Genomic DNA, 21,160 nt, shown 5'->3' on the forward strand with positions numbered 1-21,160 from the left:
TCTGACTGGCCAGGGATTTATAGACCAGGCTGGCCTCAAACTCAGAGAAATGCTCCTGTTTCATTTTCCCAAGTGCTGGGATTAAAGGTATGCACTACCACACTCAGTGCAACTTCATTTTTTTTTTTCTTTTTTTTTTCCGGAGCTGGGGATCGAACCCAGGGCCTTGTGCTTGCTAGGCAAGCGCTCTACCACTGAGCTAAATCCCTAACCCGGCAACTTCATTTTTTGTTTGTTTCGTTTTCCTTTTCTTTTTGAGGCATGGTCTCTCAACATTAGCCCAGGCTGGCCTAGAACTCGCTTCAGTTCTCCTGTCTCCTTGTCCATTTACTAGGCCGACGGGTACTCACACCCACTTCCTGTAAGCCCCTTCCCTGACTCGGTCTGGGGTCTCTTTCTCTCGTGTTCTTCCTCTCCTGGAGGCCTGGCTCCTTTTCTTCCCAGCCTTGCCTCGCTGGCATGGAGCTCATCCCAGATTCCACACTAGGCTCTGCCCCATCACACAGTGGCCACTCCTGGAGAACCCCATTTGTTGTTATCTAATCTGGGTTCGCGCGCTCTACAGAGTGATGGATTCCTTCTAACAATCCTGAGAAAATGGAATTTTGGCAAACTGACAGATAATCAAAAATCTGATTACCCCTCCCTCCTCATTCCCCAGCTCAGGCTGGGCTTGTCAATATATTCCAATTGGTGACGCCCGTAGGAGCTGGCTGGCTGGGATGGGTTGGGGAGGTAGGGTGCCCGTCTGGGTGGGTGGCTGCTCTTTCTGAGCTGTTGCTCACACAGCTCTGCCCCTTCCTGGCACTACAGGCTTTAGAAAGACAGGGCCAGGCCTTGTACACCTTCCCTGTGCATGTAATATTTGAGATGGGGTCACAGCTTCACCAGCCCCTGGAGTCCTCTCAGGTCAGGAAGAGACTCCCTCATGTCCACATGACCACCCTAGAATAGTCTGGGTGAGAGGCCTGCTTCCCTAGAGCGGCCTACATTTGGAACATGAAGGTCTCACTCAGCCGCCAGCCTGCATGTATTGTAGTTACAGCGTTATCTTCCCTCATATCTGAGCTCCCCAACCCTGCCGTCTGGAGACTGCCTGCCATTGCTTAAAGCTCACTTTCTTCAGTGGAATGCTACACACTTTCATTTTCTTTTCGCTTAGCCCTTGTGGAAAGTCAGCTGGGTGACAACTGAACTCGGCCCTGGCTAATGGCCTGGAGCCGCTCCAGGCCACCGGCTGCATCGGCTCGCGCTTGTGGGTGGTCGACGGCAAACATTCTATCTTCTCTCTGTGGCTCTCGAGGGTCCCCTCTTGTCACGAGCTCGGGCTGTTCACACTTGGCTGGCCTGCCTCGTCATTTGCGATCACGGTCGTCATGCAGACCCTGAAGCGGATCTGGAACCTCACCAAGGCTGGATTTGATTAGTATTGAAGCCACTGGGCCCCCAGGCCAGTCAGTCATTTCAGTCTGTTACATAGTGAGTCCCCCCCCCCCCCGCCCATTTCTATTTGGGGACAGGGCAGTGTCCCAGAATGTGGAGGGGCAGCAGAGCCCTAGCTGGGAGAATTCTTAGGCTGTAGGAATCTGTGATGGAGGGGCAGGGTCGTAGTAGTAGCCACAGATAGTTAGGGATTCTAGTGTTTCTTCAGTTGCCCAGACTTCTTCGGCGGCACAAAGAATTTGATGTGCAAGCTTAACAACTTGGAATAAAGCTGTAAGCTGGTTTTTTTTTTTTTTTTTTTTTTTTTTTTTTTTTTTTTTGTGCTGAGCCTCAATTCCTCATCTGAGAGATGATCTCATGAACAACTAAGTGAGAGTCAGTGTGGAGATTAAACAGATTAAATGGGAGATTCACTGTGTAATCCAGCCCCAAGGGAAAGCCGGGCTTCAGAAATTTTGTAACAAAGTGTCATCAGCCTTTAGTCAGTGACAAAGTAACAGCATCATCAACAAAGTAGCCACATTGCAGGTGCTGCCCTCATTGAGGCCTGAGTCATAGGGGAAGCTCCCTTGCTGACCCCAGCTCTTCCTCATTCTGAATTCTGATTTCCTCTTAGGGAATGGGAACTGGGTTTCTGACTCCTGTTATCCTGGCGGCTAAGCATCTGGAGAGAGTTAACTTCTTTGGTTCCCCAATTCCTCCAGCCCCACCCCCATGTCCTGGACAATTAGGCTCTCCCTTCCAGGCCTCCAGAGTGAGCTTCTTCATAATATCTCTTTCAGGCTATTGTCCTACTAGACAGAAAGGGAGACTGAGGCAAAAAGGAGATAGTATTCAGCTCAGGCCTGTCCAACTGACCACCCAGGGTTTCAGCTCCCTGGGTTGCCCATTGTGCCCCAACATCCAGGTCTTCTAGGACACTTTCTGGAGGTGACTGTACTAGAGAGGCCGCTTTTTCTCTGACTGCTGCTCTTCTGACCAGAGTGGTTTGCAGCAGCCGCAGCCCCAGATGCTGCAGATGCAGCGTTCACAGAGCTGGATCCAGGCAGCCTTCTTTGCGAATGACCCTGGTAGCCACTGGGAAGGGACTATGTGGATTCTGGCAGGGCACAGCTGCAGCCTTGGACTGGCTGCGTTTTGAGCCAGTCTGCCCTCTGAGCACAGGCTGTCGGTTGGCCTCTTAAAGGGACCCAGAGAGCCCTGGTTCTTTGGCACTCCTGTCCTACTCCCTGAGGTGAGTCTCACAGTATTCCAGGTGCTTCCAAATAATCATGGCTCAGGTGTCTGTATAGATGCTGAAGTCTCCTATAAGAAGCAGCAGATGGATTAGTGTGTATGTGTGCATGTGTGCACATGTATGTCTTAAGCATGTTTGTGATATTTGTGATATTCTGAGCACTTTGCTAGGCGAATGCCTAGTCAGTACTAGGATAACAAAGGGTAGTGGCGGGCATAGAGGCCCATTGTGGGACACACCCCACGACTGGAGAGCAGGTGTTAACAGGTCCAAGCTGGGCCTCAAAACTCATGACCTGAAGAAGGTAGTGTCATGAATAGATTAACAAACCACGGGGGATGACAGGGACCAGAAAGCTTTATGTCCAGAATAGCATTTCGGGGAGGGGGGATCACTGTGACTGTGGTTGGTGTGCCATAGCAGAAATGGACCTTGTAGCTTGACTCAGGTAGAGTGAGCATGGGTAGGCTTGATTAAGATGGGCTGCGTGGCTCTGTGCCCTCAGGTGGCTCACCGCTGAGTGGCTGGAGCCTTCCTGGGAAGCCAATGGCCCAAGTCCATATCCGTCAATTGGCCTGTGGGCCAGCTTCCCATCCTGCAACCTTGGGCTGTCAGAAGCAGCAGAGGAGGGATGAGAACTCCATCTCTGACCTTGGAAAAGTCTCTAATGCACAATAGCGTCCCCATTCTGTGGATGGTGGGAAAACAGCAGAGTCCAGCTCCTGTGGTGGGTTTTGAGTTTTTATTCTATAACTAACACCCGGTGCCCTGAGAAAGAGACATGGTCCTGAGGGGCTCCAGTGTGAGTGGCTAGCTTCACTGTTGTCGGTCGCCTGCCTCAGCCTTACCTCTTCTCTGTGACTCTTTAAGCTTCTGGACTTTGGAACTCTCTGTGGCTTTGCAAGTACCTTCGAGTTTATGCTTTGTGCCTGGGCTTCCCACTCACTAATCCCCTACCCTCCCCCATTCTAGAACAAGTTGCCTATCTGTCTTCCAAGTGCTAGGGTTATAAGACCTGGCTAGTGCCTCCCTTGTGTGGTTTAAAGGTGTGTACTTCAGACAGTACCACCTGCAGTGTCGTGTACAGTATCTCCTTCCAGACTCCCGAGCCCAGCAGTTTCTGTCCTGCTCCCTCCTACCTTCCCCTTCTTAAGTTTATTGCTTTCAATCTTCTGACCCTTTGCCTGCCAAGTCCTAGAAGGGCAAACTGCACGGATGAATCTCGTTGGATTTGGCCATTCAATCCCGGTCAGGTGGTTGAAGACAGCTAAAGGTGGTGGCACACTGCTTTATCCTGACTGCTTCTGAGCCAGAATTTCTTCTATAACAGAGCCTGACCCGTGAGTCTCCTATCAGAGCCGTCTGTTCCTCCCCAGGCCTAAGCAAGCCTTTGGCAGGGCTAGCATTGGGTTAGTGCCAGCCTAACCCTAGGGAGGGCCCTAGGCCCTAAGAGGCCAGCCTGTGTGCCTGGGTATGCCCTCACTAGCTGTTACCAGGGTGCACTCTCCACCCCATCTTGCAGCCAAGCTCCTGGCCTCTCTGCATTCTGCCCGGTTTCTATCTGGGAGTCCTCAAAATGCCATCCGCCCAGGAGCGGTGTAGCATCATGGCCCCCTGCGAATGCCCCAGCAACGCTCTGCTTTATTTCCCTCTCTTCCCCAAGCTTCGTCCTCGGAGTGGGGACTCTCAGTGACAACTGGCAAGCAGTTGTGCGGCTGCTCATTGTCATTCTGGTGGGCTCCACTTTCCAGAGGGCTCCGAGTGCTTTCTCGGTATTTGCATTTCTTTCTGCTGTGCCCAGAGCACAGCTGGCACGGGTCCTAGCACAGGGCGGAGAAACTGAGGCCCCATGGAAGAGGATTACCATGCAGCAGGGGCATTTCGAGGCTGAAGAAGGGCATGCATGCCTGGTGTGGTTTTAAGAGGGTGTGAGACCGGGGACAGTTTGGAAAGGAGAGAGTCATGGACTTCCAGCAACCGGTCTCTCAGACCTGGCCAAGTCACTGGTTGCTGCCTTTTGGATCAGAGCAGCTTCTAGTCTTTTTACCTGAAGCTACCTCTCCAGGCCTCAAGGCCAACCGGGGTGGACCTGCCTGCTGGAGGAGGTGTGGAGGGAGAGCAGCCCCTCTCCTGCCCACCCACTCCCTCTCCTCTTTCTCCCGCTCTCGCCTCTCTACCCCTGCTTTATGGCTGGCATATGGAAGCCATTTCTATTTATCCACAACGCCAGGATGCTGCTCCTTGCTGTGCTCCAGCGAGCGGAATCCTCGGATTCCCCGCAGGGCCATTTCAGAGGCTGCACGCGAAGCAGCCAGCTGTTCGCAGGGAGCGCCTGGGCCCGTTACATCAGCGTAGAGGCGGCATGGCCATCTGTGCATATGGGTCATCCTGGGCTGTCTGAGTCTCAGGGTTGGAGGCGGTGCGTGTTCTGCCCAAGTCTGGGTGGTTGTTTTCTGGCCTATTGCTTTCCAGTCCCCTTCTCTGTTCTCCGATAACATTGTGTTCGTGTCTCTGGGCCCATGGCCAGGGCTTAGGGATGGAGTCCGGGGGCAGGGACCACACAGATCTTTAGGAGTCAAGGTCCTCATGTCTGTCTGCTCAGCCTGGTTTTCCAAAGAGTCCTGCCTAGGGCACTGGCACTACTGAACATACTGTGTACCTACAGGGAACTTTCTCTTAGGTTCAGAGTGTCAACATCCTGGTGGCTGAATGTCCCCCACCCAGCCACCCAGCCACCTTCTCTGCTTTGTTCCAAACTGTGGGTACCAGAGCCCGGGAATCTGAGCTCCCACTGCCCACGCAGGCCGGTCCCTGCATCCCTGCGAATTTCTAGCTGCCTCCCAGACAAGTGGAAATTCAGAGGCCAAGGCCAGCAGTTGTCCTGAGGAAGCTGGGGAAGGCTAGCCCCAGGATCATTTCCTGATGATTGTGGCTCTTGTGGTATGCCTTGCCCTCTGGCCATGCCGGTCATCTGGAAGGTTCTTTCTGGAAGGGGCTGATGGAGTCTTTAACGGTCTGGGTTGGAGAGGGCCTGTTGCCACAAGTCAATGATGAGAGGTTACATGAAGTGATATTGTGTGAGCCCAGCTCTCTTACCTGAAGACCGGTCATCTATTTCTCATGGGAGGCTCCTCATGAGGAGAGTAGGCAGGTCCTGTCACCAGGGTAGGTGGGTGCCAGTGGTCACTGGGCTGGGACTGTGCAGCTGTGGATTCTATAGCAGATTCAGGGAGTCCAGCCTCAGTGGGATCAGGGGATAGCTCATGCACTGTGGTGACACCCAGAAGAGCCACAGGGCGTCCTCTGTTTACTTCAAAACTGGCTTGTGCTCATCGGAGCCAGGCCCTGAGATCTGTTCCCCACCTGAATTTGCCGGCCACACAGTCCACCCTCTGAGCTTTGACACATCCCTTCTCCCCTTCCATGGGGTTCTTAATTGTCCTTTCTCTGTGGAACACTGCCAAGCCCCTCAGCCCAGCTCACACAAGGGACAATAGGCCCTTAGGAGCTGGAGCCTCTCCAGCCTCAGAGCTAGGCAGACAAGCAGGCTCAGGCAGGGGGTTGCAGCTTAGACTGCAAGAGGTTTTGGACCTGAAGCCACCAAAACCTCCACATGAAAGGGCTGGGAGGGCCGGTGGCTCCCTGCCCACCACTTATGACCTTTCTGTAATCCCTAAATATCCTACCCAGCCACCTGCACAGCTGAAGGAAGCTTTGTGGAATCACCTGTGGCTTCCTTGAAAAGCCCTTCAGTGACCCAGGTTACTCAGAGCCTTTCAGGCCTGTCCCTGTGGGAGAACCTCTAACAAATCCCAGGCCTTGCCAAGCTGTGTTGTGCTCTCCTCGGTGAAGGGTTAAATGCTCGGCTGCACAGTAGTGGGAGGGAGAGCTCAGCTCCCCTACCTGGACACTAGAACCATGTTTTCTATGCTTTCTGTGCTTTCTGAAAGGTCTGTCCTGGGTCACCTTTGTGTCCATCCTTCCCTCTGCACACAGTCTTTAAAAGAATACAGAGGGACCCTGGCATATCCATTAATGCCCCTGGGTGCTGCCTTGTGTGCTCTGGATAAACACTGCCAGGTCCTGGGCCTGGCTCTGTGCCCTCTGCTCCTGGCCACCTGTTGTTCTGTGCCCCGTGAGGGTGTGTGATCCCCTCTTTCACATCAGTCCTGATGGATTCGTTGGCTCTTTATACACGGAACACACACACACACACACACACACACACACACACACACACACACACACACATATTCTGTGCTTTGGGAACACCACAAAGACAAAGGGCCATGTTCCTATGGAGCTGACATTTGGCCAGGGGAACAGGCAAACATGCCACAGGCTGAGCATTCCTGGGACCACATAGGGGCCACAGGTCAGAGACAGATGGTCATGGGTATTAACAGAGGAGCCAAGGGTAGTCTCTCCCAAGATAGCTCGAGGGTGGAAAGTTGATGAGAGAAAACTGACTATGTAAATGTCCCTTAAGAAGGAAAGTTTCAGAATAACTAGGGGCCAGGATAGTGAGGGCGAAGAGGTAAAAGGGATAAGAAGATATGACGGACGGACAGACTGTCTTTTTAATTGGAGTGTGTGTGAGAGTAAATGCTTACGGTTTCCCAGGGAGGCAGACACTGTATTTCTGAAGCAGAAGACTAATACCAGCTGGCTTAGGTGTGTGTGTGTGTGTGTGTGTGTGTGTGTGTGTGTGTGTGTGTGTGTGTATGTGTGTGTGTGCTGTGCTATATGCATGTGGGGGTGGGTATACATGCCTATGCATACGTGTAGAGGCCAGAGATTGTATTCCAGTGTCCTATTTGAGATATTGAGTCTCTCACTGAACTTGAAACTCACACTTGCAGCCAGGCTGGCTGGCCAGTGAGCCCCCAGGACCCACCTGACTCCCCTGTGCTGGTGTTATAGCCCCGCCACATGCAGCTCTGGGGGTCTTCATGCTTCTGCCACAAGCACCTTCTCAGCTGGGCTGTCTCTCCCGCCCTGCTGGAGTTTTCTTATGTGGAACTGGGAAGTTAACACACACATACCCACACACACACACACACACACACACACACATACACATACATACACAAACACACACACAAAAGCATACACACACAGACATACACATACACACATACACAAACATACATACACACATATACACCTACACACATACACAAACACACATACACATACACAAACATACATATACACACACATACACCTACACACATACACAAACACACACACAAATACACACATATACACACATACACATAAACACACAAACATACATATACACACAAATACACAAACACACACAGGCATATACAAATACACATACACATATACACACAAATACAAAAACACACAAACAGAAACACACAAATATATATACAAACATATACAGACAAATACACAAACACACACATGCACACATAAACACTTATACACACAAACAGAACCACACACATACACACAAACATGCACACATATAGACACACATACACATACATAAACACACAGATATATACACAAACACACATACACACATAAATACAAACATAACCACACAAACACACATATACAACACATACACACCTACACCCACACCAGATCTCTCTGGTATAGAAAAAGTCTTGGGGGCAGGACATTGCAAGGACAAGTCCGTGGCCATGCCTGTGTTGGCCCGGAGGAGAGATGGCTCCAGCTGTGGCAAAGCAGAAGAGCCTGTGAGAATCAAAAGACAATTAGCAGCCTGGCCTGCAGAGCGAGTTCAAGGACAGCCAAGGCCATAACAGAAAGACCCAGTCTGGAAAAACCATAAACACACACACACACACACACACACACACACACACACACACACACACACACACACACACGAAGACAATTAAACTGACACGTATATCTATTTTATACAGTATCTGATGCTTGTTGGCAGTGGCCAGACAATGGAGGGTTTGAAGCAGGAATCTGGAATCATTTTGATCCTAGGGGTGGGGCCTGTCAACTTCCTGAGGCCCCCTCGGCCTGTGTTGATTCAGCTGTTGCCTGTGCAGTTACCTCTCGGTGAGGACAGCATTCTCAGCACCCCCCCAGTCTGCCTCCTCACAGAGGACCCATGCACACCCCAAAAGCCCAGTCATCCATCCTCTGAGTCCAGACTAAGTTACTCACATCAGACTCGGTGCCAGCTGCGGAAGTGCAGAGGGCATTGCTCTCCCTCACGAGGAAGAAGCCATTCTCTTATCAGTGAAGTGTCAGGTGCACAGGCCAGGCTCTGTAGGTGTTCTAGTACAAGCTAGACTGGCTGGTGGGCTGTCGTTCATCAGGCAAAGGGAAAGGCTTATATGCGCTAACACTGTTACTGTTCTCTTAGAGTCCAGCAGCCAGGCAGTGTGGCTGGAGGGCGTCTGTCCCAGGCACAGTCTGAGAGCGGCTCACCTGTCAGGGCAGTCGTCCCTGAGTGTGGAGTCGTTTCCCCAGGGGCCACCACATCTGCCTGCCTGCTTTTGTTGTTTGTTTGTTAGCTTGTGTTTCGTTTTGTTTTTGTTGGTTTTATGAAGCTTGGGATGCCTCGGGCAGCTGGTAGGAGTGGAGAATGATTGCTACTGGGAATTGGTTTGGTGGGTTACTTCTCTGGAGGCCAGGTCTCACTGTAACCCAAGCTTGTTAGGATCTTCCTACCTCGGTTCTCAAAGTGCTGGGATTGCATCGGGCCACCGTGCCTGGCCTACTTTGTGCTTCAGAGGTTACACTTGTGACCCGTCACCTGACCTTTAGGTGTTCATTTACTCCTAAGGAATGCACGCGCACTCCACAGCCTGGCCCTCAGCGGCTGCACCCGAATCGGTCTGACTGGAAGTCGGGGCGGACACTGGATACTCGAGGGCACAGTTACAGGATGGCATATACGCAGTAACCCAGAACTGACTGGCACGCAACACGGCGCGGATGCGTTTCAGATTACGTAGACTGAGGGGAGGAGGCAGGCCGATGCGCAGACTGGACGGTCAGTCCTCTTACAGAATGTTTCAGGGTCATCAGGCAGGGTGGCGGCTAAGTGATTCTCTGCAGCCAGCCGGGCTTTCACCTTTTTATTGAGGTTTATTTACGCATTTATGTATTTTTGGTCTTTCAAGACAGGGTTTCCCTATGTAACCCAGGCTCTCCTGGAACTCTGTAAACCAGGCTGGCCTGAATTCAAAGATCTGCCTGCTTCTGTGTCCTGGGTGCTGGGCTTAAAGGTGCTCCCACCACATGGCTTTACTTTTCCATCTTTTTAGTTTAGTTTTTTATGGTGCTGGGGATTGACTGTCGGCCTTGTGCACACTCCTTTGCTGAGTTGTGCTTCTGGCCTACTTACTTTTAACTTTGTTTGTTTGTTTGTTTGTTTTTGTTTGAGACAGCATCTTGCTATGTCTGACCCACTTTTACTTTTGAAGTACGTATCTATCCATCCATCCATCCATCTTCTACCCACCCACCCATCCACCCACTCATCTAACTAACGGAGACAGAGTCTTGTTATAGCCCTGGCTGATCTGACCAGGTTACCCTTGACCTTAAAGGGATTCGCCTGCCTCCACCTCTTAAGTGCTATAACTAAAAGCGTGTGCCATCAGACTTGGTTTAAACTAATACGTGTTTATTTACTGTGTCCCTTTGTACATCCTGCACGTGTGGAAGTTAGGGGGATCAGCTCTCTACTTCATCCATGCGGGGTCTGAGGATCAAGGTCAGGTCATCACGCTTGGCAGCAAAAGCCTTAACCTAACCCTTGAGCCATCTCTCCGGTGGGCCCTGCATTTTATTCTGAGGCCGAGATTTCAAGTCTGGGCTGGACTTGAATTCTGTAGTCCAGACAGGCTTTGAATTTGCCGTCCTCATGCCTCTCACGAAGCCGGAACTCCAGGCCTGTTGCTACACAGCGCCCCCCCCCCCCAGTTGTTTAATTTCTTGATTTAGCAGCCGCTTTCACCAGTGAACATAGACAGACATAAACCATGCAGTTGGGCTGAGGGTGCAGCTCAGCGACAGAATGCCCACAAGGTCCTGGGTTCCACCCACCCTCCCCCCACACATCCAAAAAAAAAACAATTGTCAAGCTGTGCACTTTAAAACATGTATGTTTTCATGAGTGTCAATGATCCCTTCCATGTGGTTTTATAAATTTGTGGGGAGAGCCTTGTGGATGGCTGTACCCAATGACCCTGACCTGCATTTCCAGGTTAGAGAGATCTTGGGACGCAGGGACCCCAGCAGCCCCTGCCTCTTCTGTCCTCGCCTGTGCGGTTATATGCACCAAACAGCTGCTTCCCACCAGCCGTGCAGCCTAGACATTGGGTTCCTCCTCCTGAAACCTCGTTTGCTGTGGGTCGTAGGGAACCAGATTGTCATAGATTAATTTCTTCTCAGTAAATTAACCATGCAGGAGTCACCACCGTGTGTTCAAACTCGCCGAGGGGATCAGGAGAGACTGCGGATTGTGACAAGCCAGGCTAACGAGCTTTGGAAGTCAAAGGGTCCCTTTGACCCTTCCTTTTGAGGCAGCCAGAGCACAGGAAGGAGCTCCTCTTTCCTAGCTGACCTAGGACAGGTGCCAAAGTCGGCTCCAGTTGGCTGGCTCCAGTGCTCACCATGAGCCCCGGCTCTGCTGGCGAGCCCGGGTCAGCTGCCTGTGAGCCAGAGCCAGCCTCTGTCCAAGCCAAACACTGTGGCTGAGGGTGGGAGAGGGCACTGTGCCGGAACAAAACAGGCCAGGGTTCTGGGAGAGGTGAACAAGGGTGGGAAGAAAGCAACAGATGGTTCCGTCCCTGCCCTCCACCGCCCCCCCCCGGGGGGGGGATGAGATTCACCCTGGTTAAATGTTTGATTCAGCCAGATCTCCACAAGCTTCCAAAAGTCAAAAGTCTATGCGGCGAGCCCTCCCTTCTGCCTGCCCTCCATCCTCATAGACAGCCAGATTTCTTTCTTGTTTTCCTTCCTGCGTTTCTTTTTCTAAATATATATACAGACACGTGTAGGTTTAGCCGTTCCCTCCCCCCACTCCCTTGGGTCTTTTGTGCTTCTTTTTCTTTTTAGGAGAATTACGTGTATTTGTCTATTGAAGGGGTCGGCGTGTCTACAGGCCCCTCCTCCCACCATGGGAGTCCCAGGGGTTGACCTCGGGGTCATCCGGCTTGGCGAAAAGCGCCTTCATATGCTGAGCTATCTTGCTGTCACTTTTTTTTTTCTTATTTAAGAGAAAGTATTTTTGACCAGCCACCCTGATGCTTGCTGCTAGCAGTACAGGTTGGCAGTCTAACAGACTGACCCGTCCTCCTCATGCTGAGAGGTTCTGTGTTATCCTAAACCTGGCCTCTGTCTTAGTTAGTGTCCTATTGCTATGAAGAGACGCCACCACCAAGGCATCTCTCCTAAAGGACAACGTTTACTTGGGGCTGGCTTAGAGTTTCAGAGGCTTAGTCCATTATCATCATGGCCAGAAGCATGATGGCATGCAGGCAGCCATGGTGCTGAGAGGTCTACACCTCGATCCACAGGCAGCGGGAGACTGTGCCGCATTGGGTGTGGCTTGATCATAGGAGACCTCAAAGCCCGCCCCCACAGTGACACACTTCCTCTAACAAGGCCACAGCTCCTACTAGTGCCACTCCCTGACCCAAGGATTCAAATACATGAGTCTATACGGGGATCCATTCCTATTCAAACCGCCACAGCTTCTGAATTTCTCTCCTCTTCTAACACAGATGGGGGCGGCCAAAGCGGCCCCAACTCCCAAGTTCCCAGTCTGGTCTCTGGAGCCGACAGTCCCCCCTCCAGTCCCCCCGGACACAACTGGGAGATGAATTATCAAGAGGCAGCAATCTACCTCCAGGTAAGTGTGTCTGGGTCAGTGCCTGGGGATGGGCACTGGAGGCCAGAGTGAGGGGGAGGGGCGAGTGCTCAGCTCAGAAGCTCAGAAGCTGTGGTCTACATGGTTGTCCCTGCTCCAGATTAGAAGGGGGGGGGATGGGGGAAGGGAGGGTGGAGGATAGGGTTGTGGGGAGCTCACCTGGTTGTGCCATAGGAGCTTGTGTGCCCGGCCCTCCTCTGAGCCCCATTTGTGGCTGTGTCTGCCCTAGGTCTGCAGTCCATCCTGTCTGTCTTTCAGGACCACACACAGAGACCCAGCCCTTAGGGAACATTTTGTGTGCCTTGTACTGTAGCAAAGGGATTTTCATGCAGTGGGTGGCGCCATGGTCTGGTCCTTGTGTGCCTGGTTGCTGCTGTCCAGTCTGATTGTTCATGGTTGGTTTTGAGGAGAGAGGTTTTGTTTTTGTTTTTGGATTTTGAGAATGGGTCACTTTGTGTAGTCTGGAACTCATAGAGATTTTCCCGCCTGTGCCTCCTGAGTGTTAGGATCAAAGAGATGAACCACCAGGGCTGGTAGTGTTTACAGATTTTTTTCTTTTAAAGATTTCTTTATTTAGTTTATGTATGTGACTACACTGTCGCTGTCTTCAGACACACAAGAAGAGAACATCAGATCCCATTACAGATGGTTGTGAGCACCATGTGATTGCTGGGAATCGAACTCAGGACCTCTGGAAGAGCAGTCGGTATTCTTTTTTTTTTTTTTTTTTTTTTTTGGTTCTTTTTTTCGGAGCTGGGGACCGAACCCAGGGCCTTGTGCTTCCTAGGTAAGCACTCTACCACTGAGCTAAATCCCCAGCCCCGAGCAGTCAGTATTCTTAACCGCTGAGCCATCTCTCCAGCACTGGGATTTTTTTTTAAAGCAATATTTTTCTTTAAAACTATTACATGTTTGTTAACATAAATTCAGATAGCCTCAGGCAGCATAGTTTTCTCCCTTTTGTTTAAGGAACCGGTCCGTATAGCCCTGGCTGCCCCAAACTTATTATGTAGACCTGGCTATCCTCAATCTCACAGAGCCCTGCCTGCCTCTGCCTCAGGAGTGCTAGGATTTAAGTGTGCGCTTCCTGTAGCCATTTTGGAGAAGGCCCTGTCCTCATCAAAGTGGCTTCCTCTGCTTTTACCTTTGCCTATTAACTTTCTCCTCACCCTGAGGAACTGCAAATGTTGAGATTCTAGTGCCCCGGAGACTTGAACCCCAGAGAGCAGAGGCCTGGTGTGGGCGGTCTGTACACAAGCCCAGAGTTCTCTTTGGGAGCTGAGTTAGATCCTGTGATGTGGAGGCTCAGCCCCTCTTTGCTGGTAGAGACAAATGCCCCCTACCCGCCATCCCCTGGGTGGTTATGGGTTATGGGTCCTGGAGTTCTCAGCTGGGCCTCCTATCAGGCTGTCTCTAACCAGACCTTCTTCCCTAACTGTTGGTTGGAAAAGTTGCACAAGAGTTGCATTCTTTATTTAGTAATTTAAAGCAGAAGCTTCCAGGCCTTCTGTGCCCCCTGAGGCTGCTGTGAGATGGTGGGAGATGCCGCCCTGCTCAGACCACAGGGCTCTGCGGCCTCCCCTAGGCACGACCTGCCTCTGCTTCCTCTGCCTGGGCCGTGGTTTGTCTTCCGTTACCAATCAGGGCAGCAGCACACAGCTTTAGAGAAGTGACTGAATCTCCTGACAGCTATGGCCTGGGAAGGGGAAGAGGGTCGTGGGGAAGGCAGGGGGGGGTCCCCCCAATGTGACTGCTTTCCCACTGCATTCCTGGATGTGGCAATCCGTTGAACCCTTTCCTCTGGAACGTTGAGCCACCAAGGTGTGAGTGAGTGAGGTGCCAGCCTCTGCACTGTGCCGTCTGCAGTGCATCGTTCCTCGTGGGGGCTTGTTCTGTGTGTCACAGGACACTGAGGGGCACCCTGGAGTCTGTCCAAGGTGAAATTGGGTGCTGCAGTCTCCCATGTTAAAAAAAAAAGCCTGAGCAAGGAGCTAAGTGTACACAAAGCTCTATACTGGGCAGGGCTGTGCTCTAGGAGTCTCATTGGGCATAGCTGCCGGGCAGGGCTGTACACTGTAGGAGTTGCGTTGGGCATAGCCTCTGTCTTCTCCAAGTGATACTATCACTCAACACACCATGGCCACTGTTTGGTGTGCCGGCCATCAGATTCCTGGCAGAAGTTCCCCTTTCTTTGAACTCCAGGAAGCTCCAGCCTTTTTCTGCACTTTACCGTGCCCACAGAGAAGGCCGAAGGAGCCTGGCCCAGCCTTCTAGTTTGGCCTAGGCATAAACTCGTCAAGCCTAAGAATTCACCCCCTGTAAGGATCAGGCACTTCCCCGAGCTCTCCGAGACCTCCTGGTTCTGCAGATTTAAGCAGTTTGTTCTTGAACCATCAGCAGACAGAGATGGGGCTAACCTGTCTATGGCCTGAACTGTGTCTTAGCCTCTGCAACCTGCTCCACTTCCTGCCCTACCGCCTCCCAGGCACTGGCGCCTCCGTGCTCGCCTGCTCAGGCTCTCCTGTCTTTGTAGGAAGGCCAGAACAATGACAAGTTCTTCACCCACCCCAAGGATGCCAGAGCGCTGGCTGCCTACCTCTTCGTACACAACCACTTCTTTTATATGATGGAGCTGCTCACAGCCCTGCTTCTGCTGCTGCTGTCACTGTGCGAGTCACCCGCTGTCCCTGCGCTCAAGCTCCGAACTTATGTGAGTGCCCCAGGAAAGGGAGCCATGACGCCCTGTCAGTGATTCCAGAGGACCTGATGTGGAATGTTCTAGAAGCACAGAGAGGATGCAGATGCTCCCTGCTCCCAGCTGGAGGGGGTGTGCTTCTGTTTCCCAGTGACTCCGTGAACAGGCAGTGGCCTTGCAGAGCTCACTCAGAGGTCTGTCTCGCTGGGCTACCCTGTGGTCAGGCCTGGGGTCATTGTCCCTCCATCCTATGGGGAAGCACTGTTAGAGAGTTGGTAGTTCGTATGTCCTCCTTTTTAAAAGAAATTAGTTATTATTAGTGCACACTTGTGTGTCTGTCTGTCTGTCTGAGTCTGTGTGTCTGAGTATGTATGTGTGTGAGTGTGAGTATCTGAGTGTGTGTCTGTCTGTGAATCTGTGTGTGTGTATATGTGTGTGTCTGTGAGTGTATTTGTGTGAGTGAGAGTGGCTGTGTGAGTGTATCTGTGTGTGTGTGTGTGCTGTGTATGTCAGTGTTGTCCGTGTGCGGGTCTGTATGTGTATGAGTGGCTGTGTGAGTGTCCATGTGGGTGTCTGCCTGTGTGTGTGTGTGTGTGTGTGTGTATACATGTGGTGAATGTCTGTGTATGTACATGTGTATCTATGTGAGTGTATCTGTGGGTGTCTGTGTGAGTGTATCTGTGTGTGTGAGTCACTGTGTATGTGTGCGAGTATCTGTGTGAGTGTGTGTATGTGTGTGTATGTGTATATGTGTGAGTGTCCGTGTCTGTGTGTATGTTTGCGCGTTTGTGTATGTATGTGTATATGTGTGTGTGTGTGTGTGTGTGTGTGTTGGTATGTGTGTGTGTTTGTGTGTGTGTGTGTGTGTGTGTGTGTGTGTACACATACCTGAACGCCTTGGGAGAAGCCCCAGGAGAGAGAGGGGAGGTGCCATGCATGGTCTCCCTGAAGACAGTTTTCACCTCTGTGGCTGCAGGTCCACGCCACCCTGGAGCTGTTCGCCCTCATGGTGGTGGTATTTGAACTCTGCATGAAATTGCGGTGGCTGGGCTTCCACACATTCGTCAGGCACAAACGCACCATGGTCAAGGTAACACATCTGTCCATCCCATTGCAGCGATTCCTCCCGGGTCCCTGTCACATCTGTGTCTACAGCTCCATTTAAAATCCCTTGGCCCCAGTGTATGCTCGGGAGGATAGCCTGGTGAGATGGTTTGCGTGTGCCAGGAACCTATAGGGTCATGTGGAGGCAAGTGCCCTGGCCTTCTTCTTCCACATCCCGTCAGAGGAAGAGTGGGCTCTCGGACCCACTCTGAGCCTCAGTGGGACCGTGCCAAGGGCCATGTGCTTTGCCTAGGAAAACATCCCTGAGTGACCAGAGCTGGAATGAGCGGAGTCCTGTAGAGCTTCCTGGTGCCTTGAGGTTGTTTGGGGAACATCGGTGGGCAGCCAGAGAGGTGATTCACTGTAGAGAGGACCCGCACACCAGCTTCATCCCCGGCCACGCATCTGTACTGGCCTCAGGAGGGCTCACTATTGCGAGAGAAGCAGAAATGGAAGGAGCCTTGCTGGTCCCTGTGTGCTGTGCTCATCCGTATCCACTCAGTACGTCAGGGAGCTAACCATGTATCTGACCCGTCATCTCCAGACGTCTGTTTTGGTGGTGCAGTTCATCGAGGCCATTGTGGTGCTGGTGCGGCAGACGTCCCACGTGCGGGTGACCCGGGCACTACGCTGCATTTTCCTGGTGGACTGTCGGTACTGTGGTGGCGTGCGGCGGTAAGGCCCGGGGTTGGGTAGGCATTTCTGGGCCTCCTCACTCTGGCCCAGGGCCTTCCCCTGTCTGGGTGTATCATCTCTCTAGACCTACAAGAAGCTACAAGTAGCTTCAGGCAGACTTCTCAGCCCTGTCCTGCAGGTTTCTCCTGCCCAGTCCACAGCCCTAAACCCGCAGCCGACCCAACCTAGAATTAAACCCATCCTTGGGGGCTTTATCTGGTTACTTGGCCGGGGACATGCTGATGGCAGGAAATTGATCCTTCGTGCCCAAAGCTAGAAACAACTGGTATCCTGGGACTAAGTGGCTTAGCGTGTGTGTGTGTGTGTGTGTGTGTGTGTGTGTGTCTGTCCCCTCCTTGCTGTGGAAGGTGACCTTGTTCCCCCAGATGTAGCCTCCTGCCATGCCTTCCCCCTTAAGACACTGTCACTTGGTGGAGGTGGCTGTATGCCATGCAAAGACACGCACACACACACACACACACACACACACACACACATGCACACACACACACGCACACACACGCACACACGCACACACACACACACACACGCACACACACACACGCACACACACACACACACACACACGCACACACACACATGCACGTATGTATTGTTGTCCCTGTCACCTGCTAAGTGGAGGCCTCAGGTACATTAGGACTAAGCTAAGCCTGGCGCCCTCCTGGGTCAGTAGGTCAAGTATACCTGACACATCTCCAACAGCGTCCTCCCCCCAACCCCCCATCAAGGCACAGATCAGCCCTCCCACCCCTGCCGCCCCTCAGCTGGCCATCTTTCTCCCCAGCAACCTGCGGCAGATCTTCCAGTCGCTGCCGCCTTTCATGGACATCCTCCTGCTGCTGCTCTTCTTTATGATCATCTTCGCCATCCTCGGTGAGCGCCCTGCATCCTGCCAGTCAGCCTCCAGATCCCGTGGGCAGAGAAGGCTGCAAACCCAGCGCTTCTCCCTGCATCTCCACGGGGTAGAGGGGCTGGGGCAGCCGGGTCTCGCCGTGTAGCCCGGGCTGGCTTAGAACCCTTGAACGTCTTCCCTCAGTCTGCTGAGGAAGGAGTAATATCCCTGCCCAGGGCCTGGCTGCCTTTTGCATGACTTGGCCGCCATGACCTCGGAGCACAGAGACACTCTATCAGTAGCCTGCATCTGTGATCCAGCCCACTGAAGTGATTTGTTTAGTTTGAAAACCTCAAACCATCTGATTAAAATCCAATCTTAGCCCCCCCCAAAAAATAATAATAAAATTAAAAAAAACAACAACAGATTTCCAGCCCTTTTTAAAGAATAGACCTGGCAGAGCCAGCTCTTGTTATGAGGTGTCAGTAGGCTTGCACGCAGTGACATGACCCCTGTCAGCCAGCATATGTGTTCTATGTGTTCTCCAGAGCCCTATAGTCCTCACCATACCCTAGTGCCCTCCCCTAGCCTCCCACCTGGCTCTGCTCTAACTCCACTCGGTCTGTTTTTTTCTACCACATTCTAGGTTTCTACTTATTCTCTACGAACCCTTCCGACCCTGTAAGTAATGAGTTCTTGGTCCCTTGTCTATAGGGAGGACTTCCTGTCAAGCAGGGTAGCTGGGAGGACCCTGGCTATGTTAGGAAGGGCACCCTGCCTGGTTTCTGGTTCCCAGGAGTCCCCATCCCTCAGATCCGAGACATCGCTTTCCCTGAGAGCCAAGGGGACACCCTCTGTGCTGTTCTTATGGGCAAAGCTTCCAGGATCAGGAACGTTGGGGCATTCTAACAGAGAGTGGAGGAGGGGAGCTCCTCACAGGGACACGAGACACCCAGGAAACAACCTCACTCCCTTACTTGGTAGCCTGCTCCTTTCATCAGCGCAGGCTCAGAAAGCCCAGGCTCCCGTGTACACTGCACCTCTACCCTGATGCCTGCCCCTTGCATGTCGAGACGGAAGGGGGAGAGGAGCTCTGGAAGTGACTGTCCACCCTTTCCTTGTAGTACTTCAACACCCTGGAGAACAGCATCGTCAACCTGTTTGTTCTCCTGACCACAGCCAAGTAAGTCTGGGTTCACTCCCTCCACTGACCTCTGTCCTCACTCCAGACCAGGAATGTCCGTCATCCCCTCCCCCGCCCCATGCCCCCTCTCCCGCCCTGGTATCAGTGCACACAGGGAAAGGGGCCGTCTGGGAGTGCAGGGGAGCAGCTGTCCCTCGCAAGGTTCATCCTTAGAGGTTAAGGTGACCCTCTACCACGCAGCTTTCCAGACGTCATGATGCCCTCCTACTCCCGGAACCCCTGGTCCTGTGTCTTCTTTATCGTGTACCTCTCCATTGAGCTGTACTTCATCATGAACCTGGTGAGTGTCCCCCTTGGCTCCACTGCAGTAGCAGGCCCCTCGGATGGAGACGTGGGGACACCAAGTAGGTACATCCCAGGTCCACAGTCGGGTGTGGTGTGTTGCGGTATAATTAAAAATGGGCACAACTGGTTCTGCATGTCACCGCTCCACACTGGGTCCCTGGTACTCTCGGACCAGGGCGGTCACCCCCTGGTGTTAGTTCTGGCACTGTAGGGCCAGATAGAGCTGACCCTAAATTATCTAAGCAGCGGCTGGCTCCAGTGTGGCACCACGTCACGTTAGCCTAGCTATCTTCTGGCCCCAGTGGTCTCTCCGCTCCCCTTGCTAGTAACCCTGGCCAACCCTGGCCAGCCGGGAGCTCTGGTCCCAGCTACCTGGTAACATCAAGACTCAACAAACTGTAACTCAACAATTAGATTTACATATTAAATTCTCAATCCACAATAAACTTACAACCAATTGATAAAGATATAAACCGCCCACCTAGATAAGATAAATCTGCCTGCAGAAATCCATCCCAGCTACCTTGGTAATTCAAGACCACCCAGACCTGGGTCATCCTTCTCAGTCTCCATCTTGGATCTCCCTCCTTCTCCTTCTTTCCCTCCCTACAAAAACGTTCCTCCCACCTTATTCTTCAACTGTCCAATCACAGCCTTGATCTAACCTGGGCCAGCTCTCACCTGCATAATGACATCAACCTACAGTGGTGCCCTGCAGAATGCTGTGGGGATGGCCGGGGTTCCCCGCTCTGTGCCACCACTCTGTAGATGGTGCTGGATCTTTCCAGTGAAGATTTTGCCCTCACGGCGCCAGCCAGGCTCTGCGCAGAGAGGACCATACACAGATACAGCTCCTGCCTTGCTGTGGTTCTGTCACCGTCATGTGCAGCAGAGGCAGCTGAGTGTCAGACCGACAGGGACTTGTGCGCCCGTCACCACACAGCTCAGAGAGTAGCTTGGCACTGCATCCTGTCCCTCCGTGTGTAAGGAACTTGTGCATGGTTTCTCGTGAATCGTGAGAAAAAAATCTATGCACAGGGCATCCTTCCAGGGGCACAAAACTCCCCGTGCACACATGTGGCGCACACACATACCCTCAGGCACACACACAGAAACAAAAGGAAGACAAGGAGTGGAAATACTCTCTCTGTGTGGTTTAGTGAAATCTGAAAATGTGAAGACCTAACAAAGAAATATGTTCTTTTCTCCCTCCCTCCCTCCCTCCCTCCCTCCCTCTCCCTCCCTCCCTCCCTCCCTCCCTACCTTCCTTCCTTTTCTCACACACAAAGTAACACACCAGCTGCCTCCTGCAGTGGTTTTAAGTTGCCATCTGACTCTTTTCCTCTGCTCTCACCACAGTCTTGGGAGGCTCAAGGAACCCCACACAGTGAGGGGCTTCTCCCCACCAACCAGCAAGCAGCGCTACAGCGGACGCTGACTGGTGCTCTCCATACAGCTCGCTGTGACCCTGTCCACTGTCACTCACCTCTGTGGGGATAGGAGACACATTCACTTTGGAACTAAATCTGAGTGGCCCTGGCCTGGGGACACGGATCGAGGCTCTCCCAGACCTCGTGTTCTGTGGCAACCCTGCCGTGAGAGTTTGTCCAAACAGAACAAAGGATGCCATAAATCAAGACACTTTTCAAATACATTGGTGGAAAGGCCATTAAGGAGAAGCAGGTTGTGCTGTGAACCCCGAGTGCTGGCTGAGGGTGTTCTTAGCCTTTGGGTCGCTGCTCTGTTTGTACATTCTGCAG

General features: G+C 52.3%; 1 protein-coding gene across 6 annotated transcripts in view; it reads left to right on the plus strand.

Annotated features, from left to right (window-relative positions):
- Positions 1–21,160, plus strand: part of Tpcn1 (two pore segment channel 1) — a 56,802-nt gene that overhangs the window by 17,638 nt on the left and 18,004 nt on the right. For 5 of the 6 annotated variants that reach the window (XM_039089067.2, XM_039089064.2, NM_139332.3 and 2 more), the window contains 8 exon segments: positions 12,439–12,566; positions 15,118–15,294; positions 16,256–16,369; positions 16,928–17,058; positions 17,864–17,952; positions 18,558–18,592; positions 19,036–19,094; positions 19,296–19,395. In XM_039089067.2, coding sequence (XP_038944995.1) covers positions 12,439–12,566; positions 15,118–15,294; positions 16,256–16,369; positions 16,928–17,058; positions 17,864–17,952; positions 18,558–18,592; positions 19,036–19,094; positions 19,296–19,395 — 833 coding nt within the window. 6 annotated transcript variants of the gene reach the window in all.

This window comes from Rattus norvegicus, chromosome 12, assembly GCF_036323735.1.
Source record: "Rattus norvegicus strain BN/NHsdMcwi chromosome 12, GRCr8, whole genome shotgun sequence".
Lineage (NCBI taxonomy): Eukaryota > Metazoa > Chordata > Mammalia > Rodentia > Muridae > Rattus > Rattus norvegicus.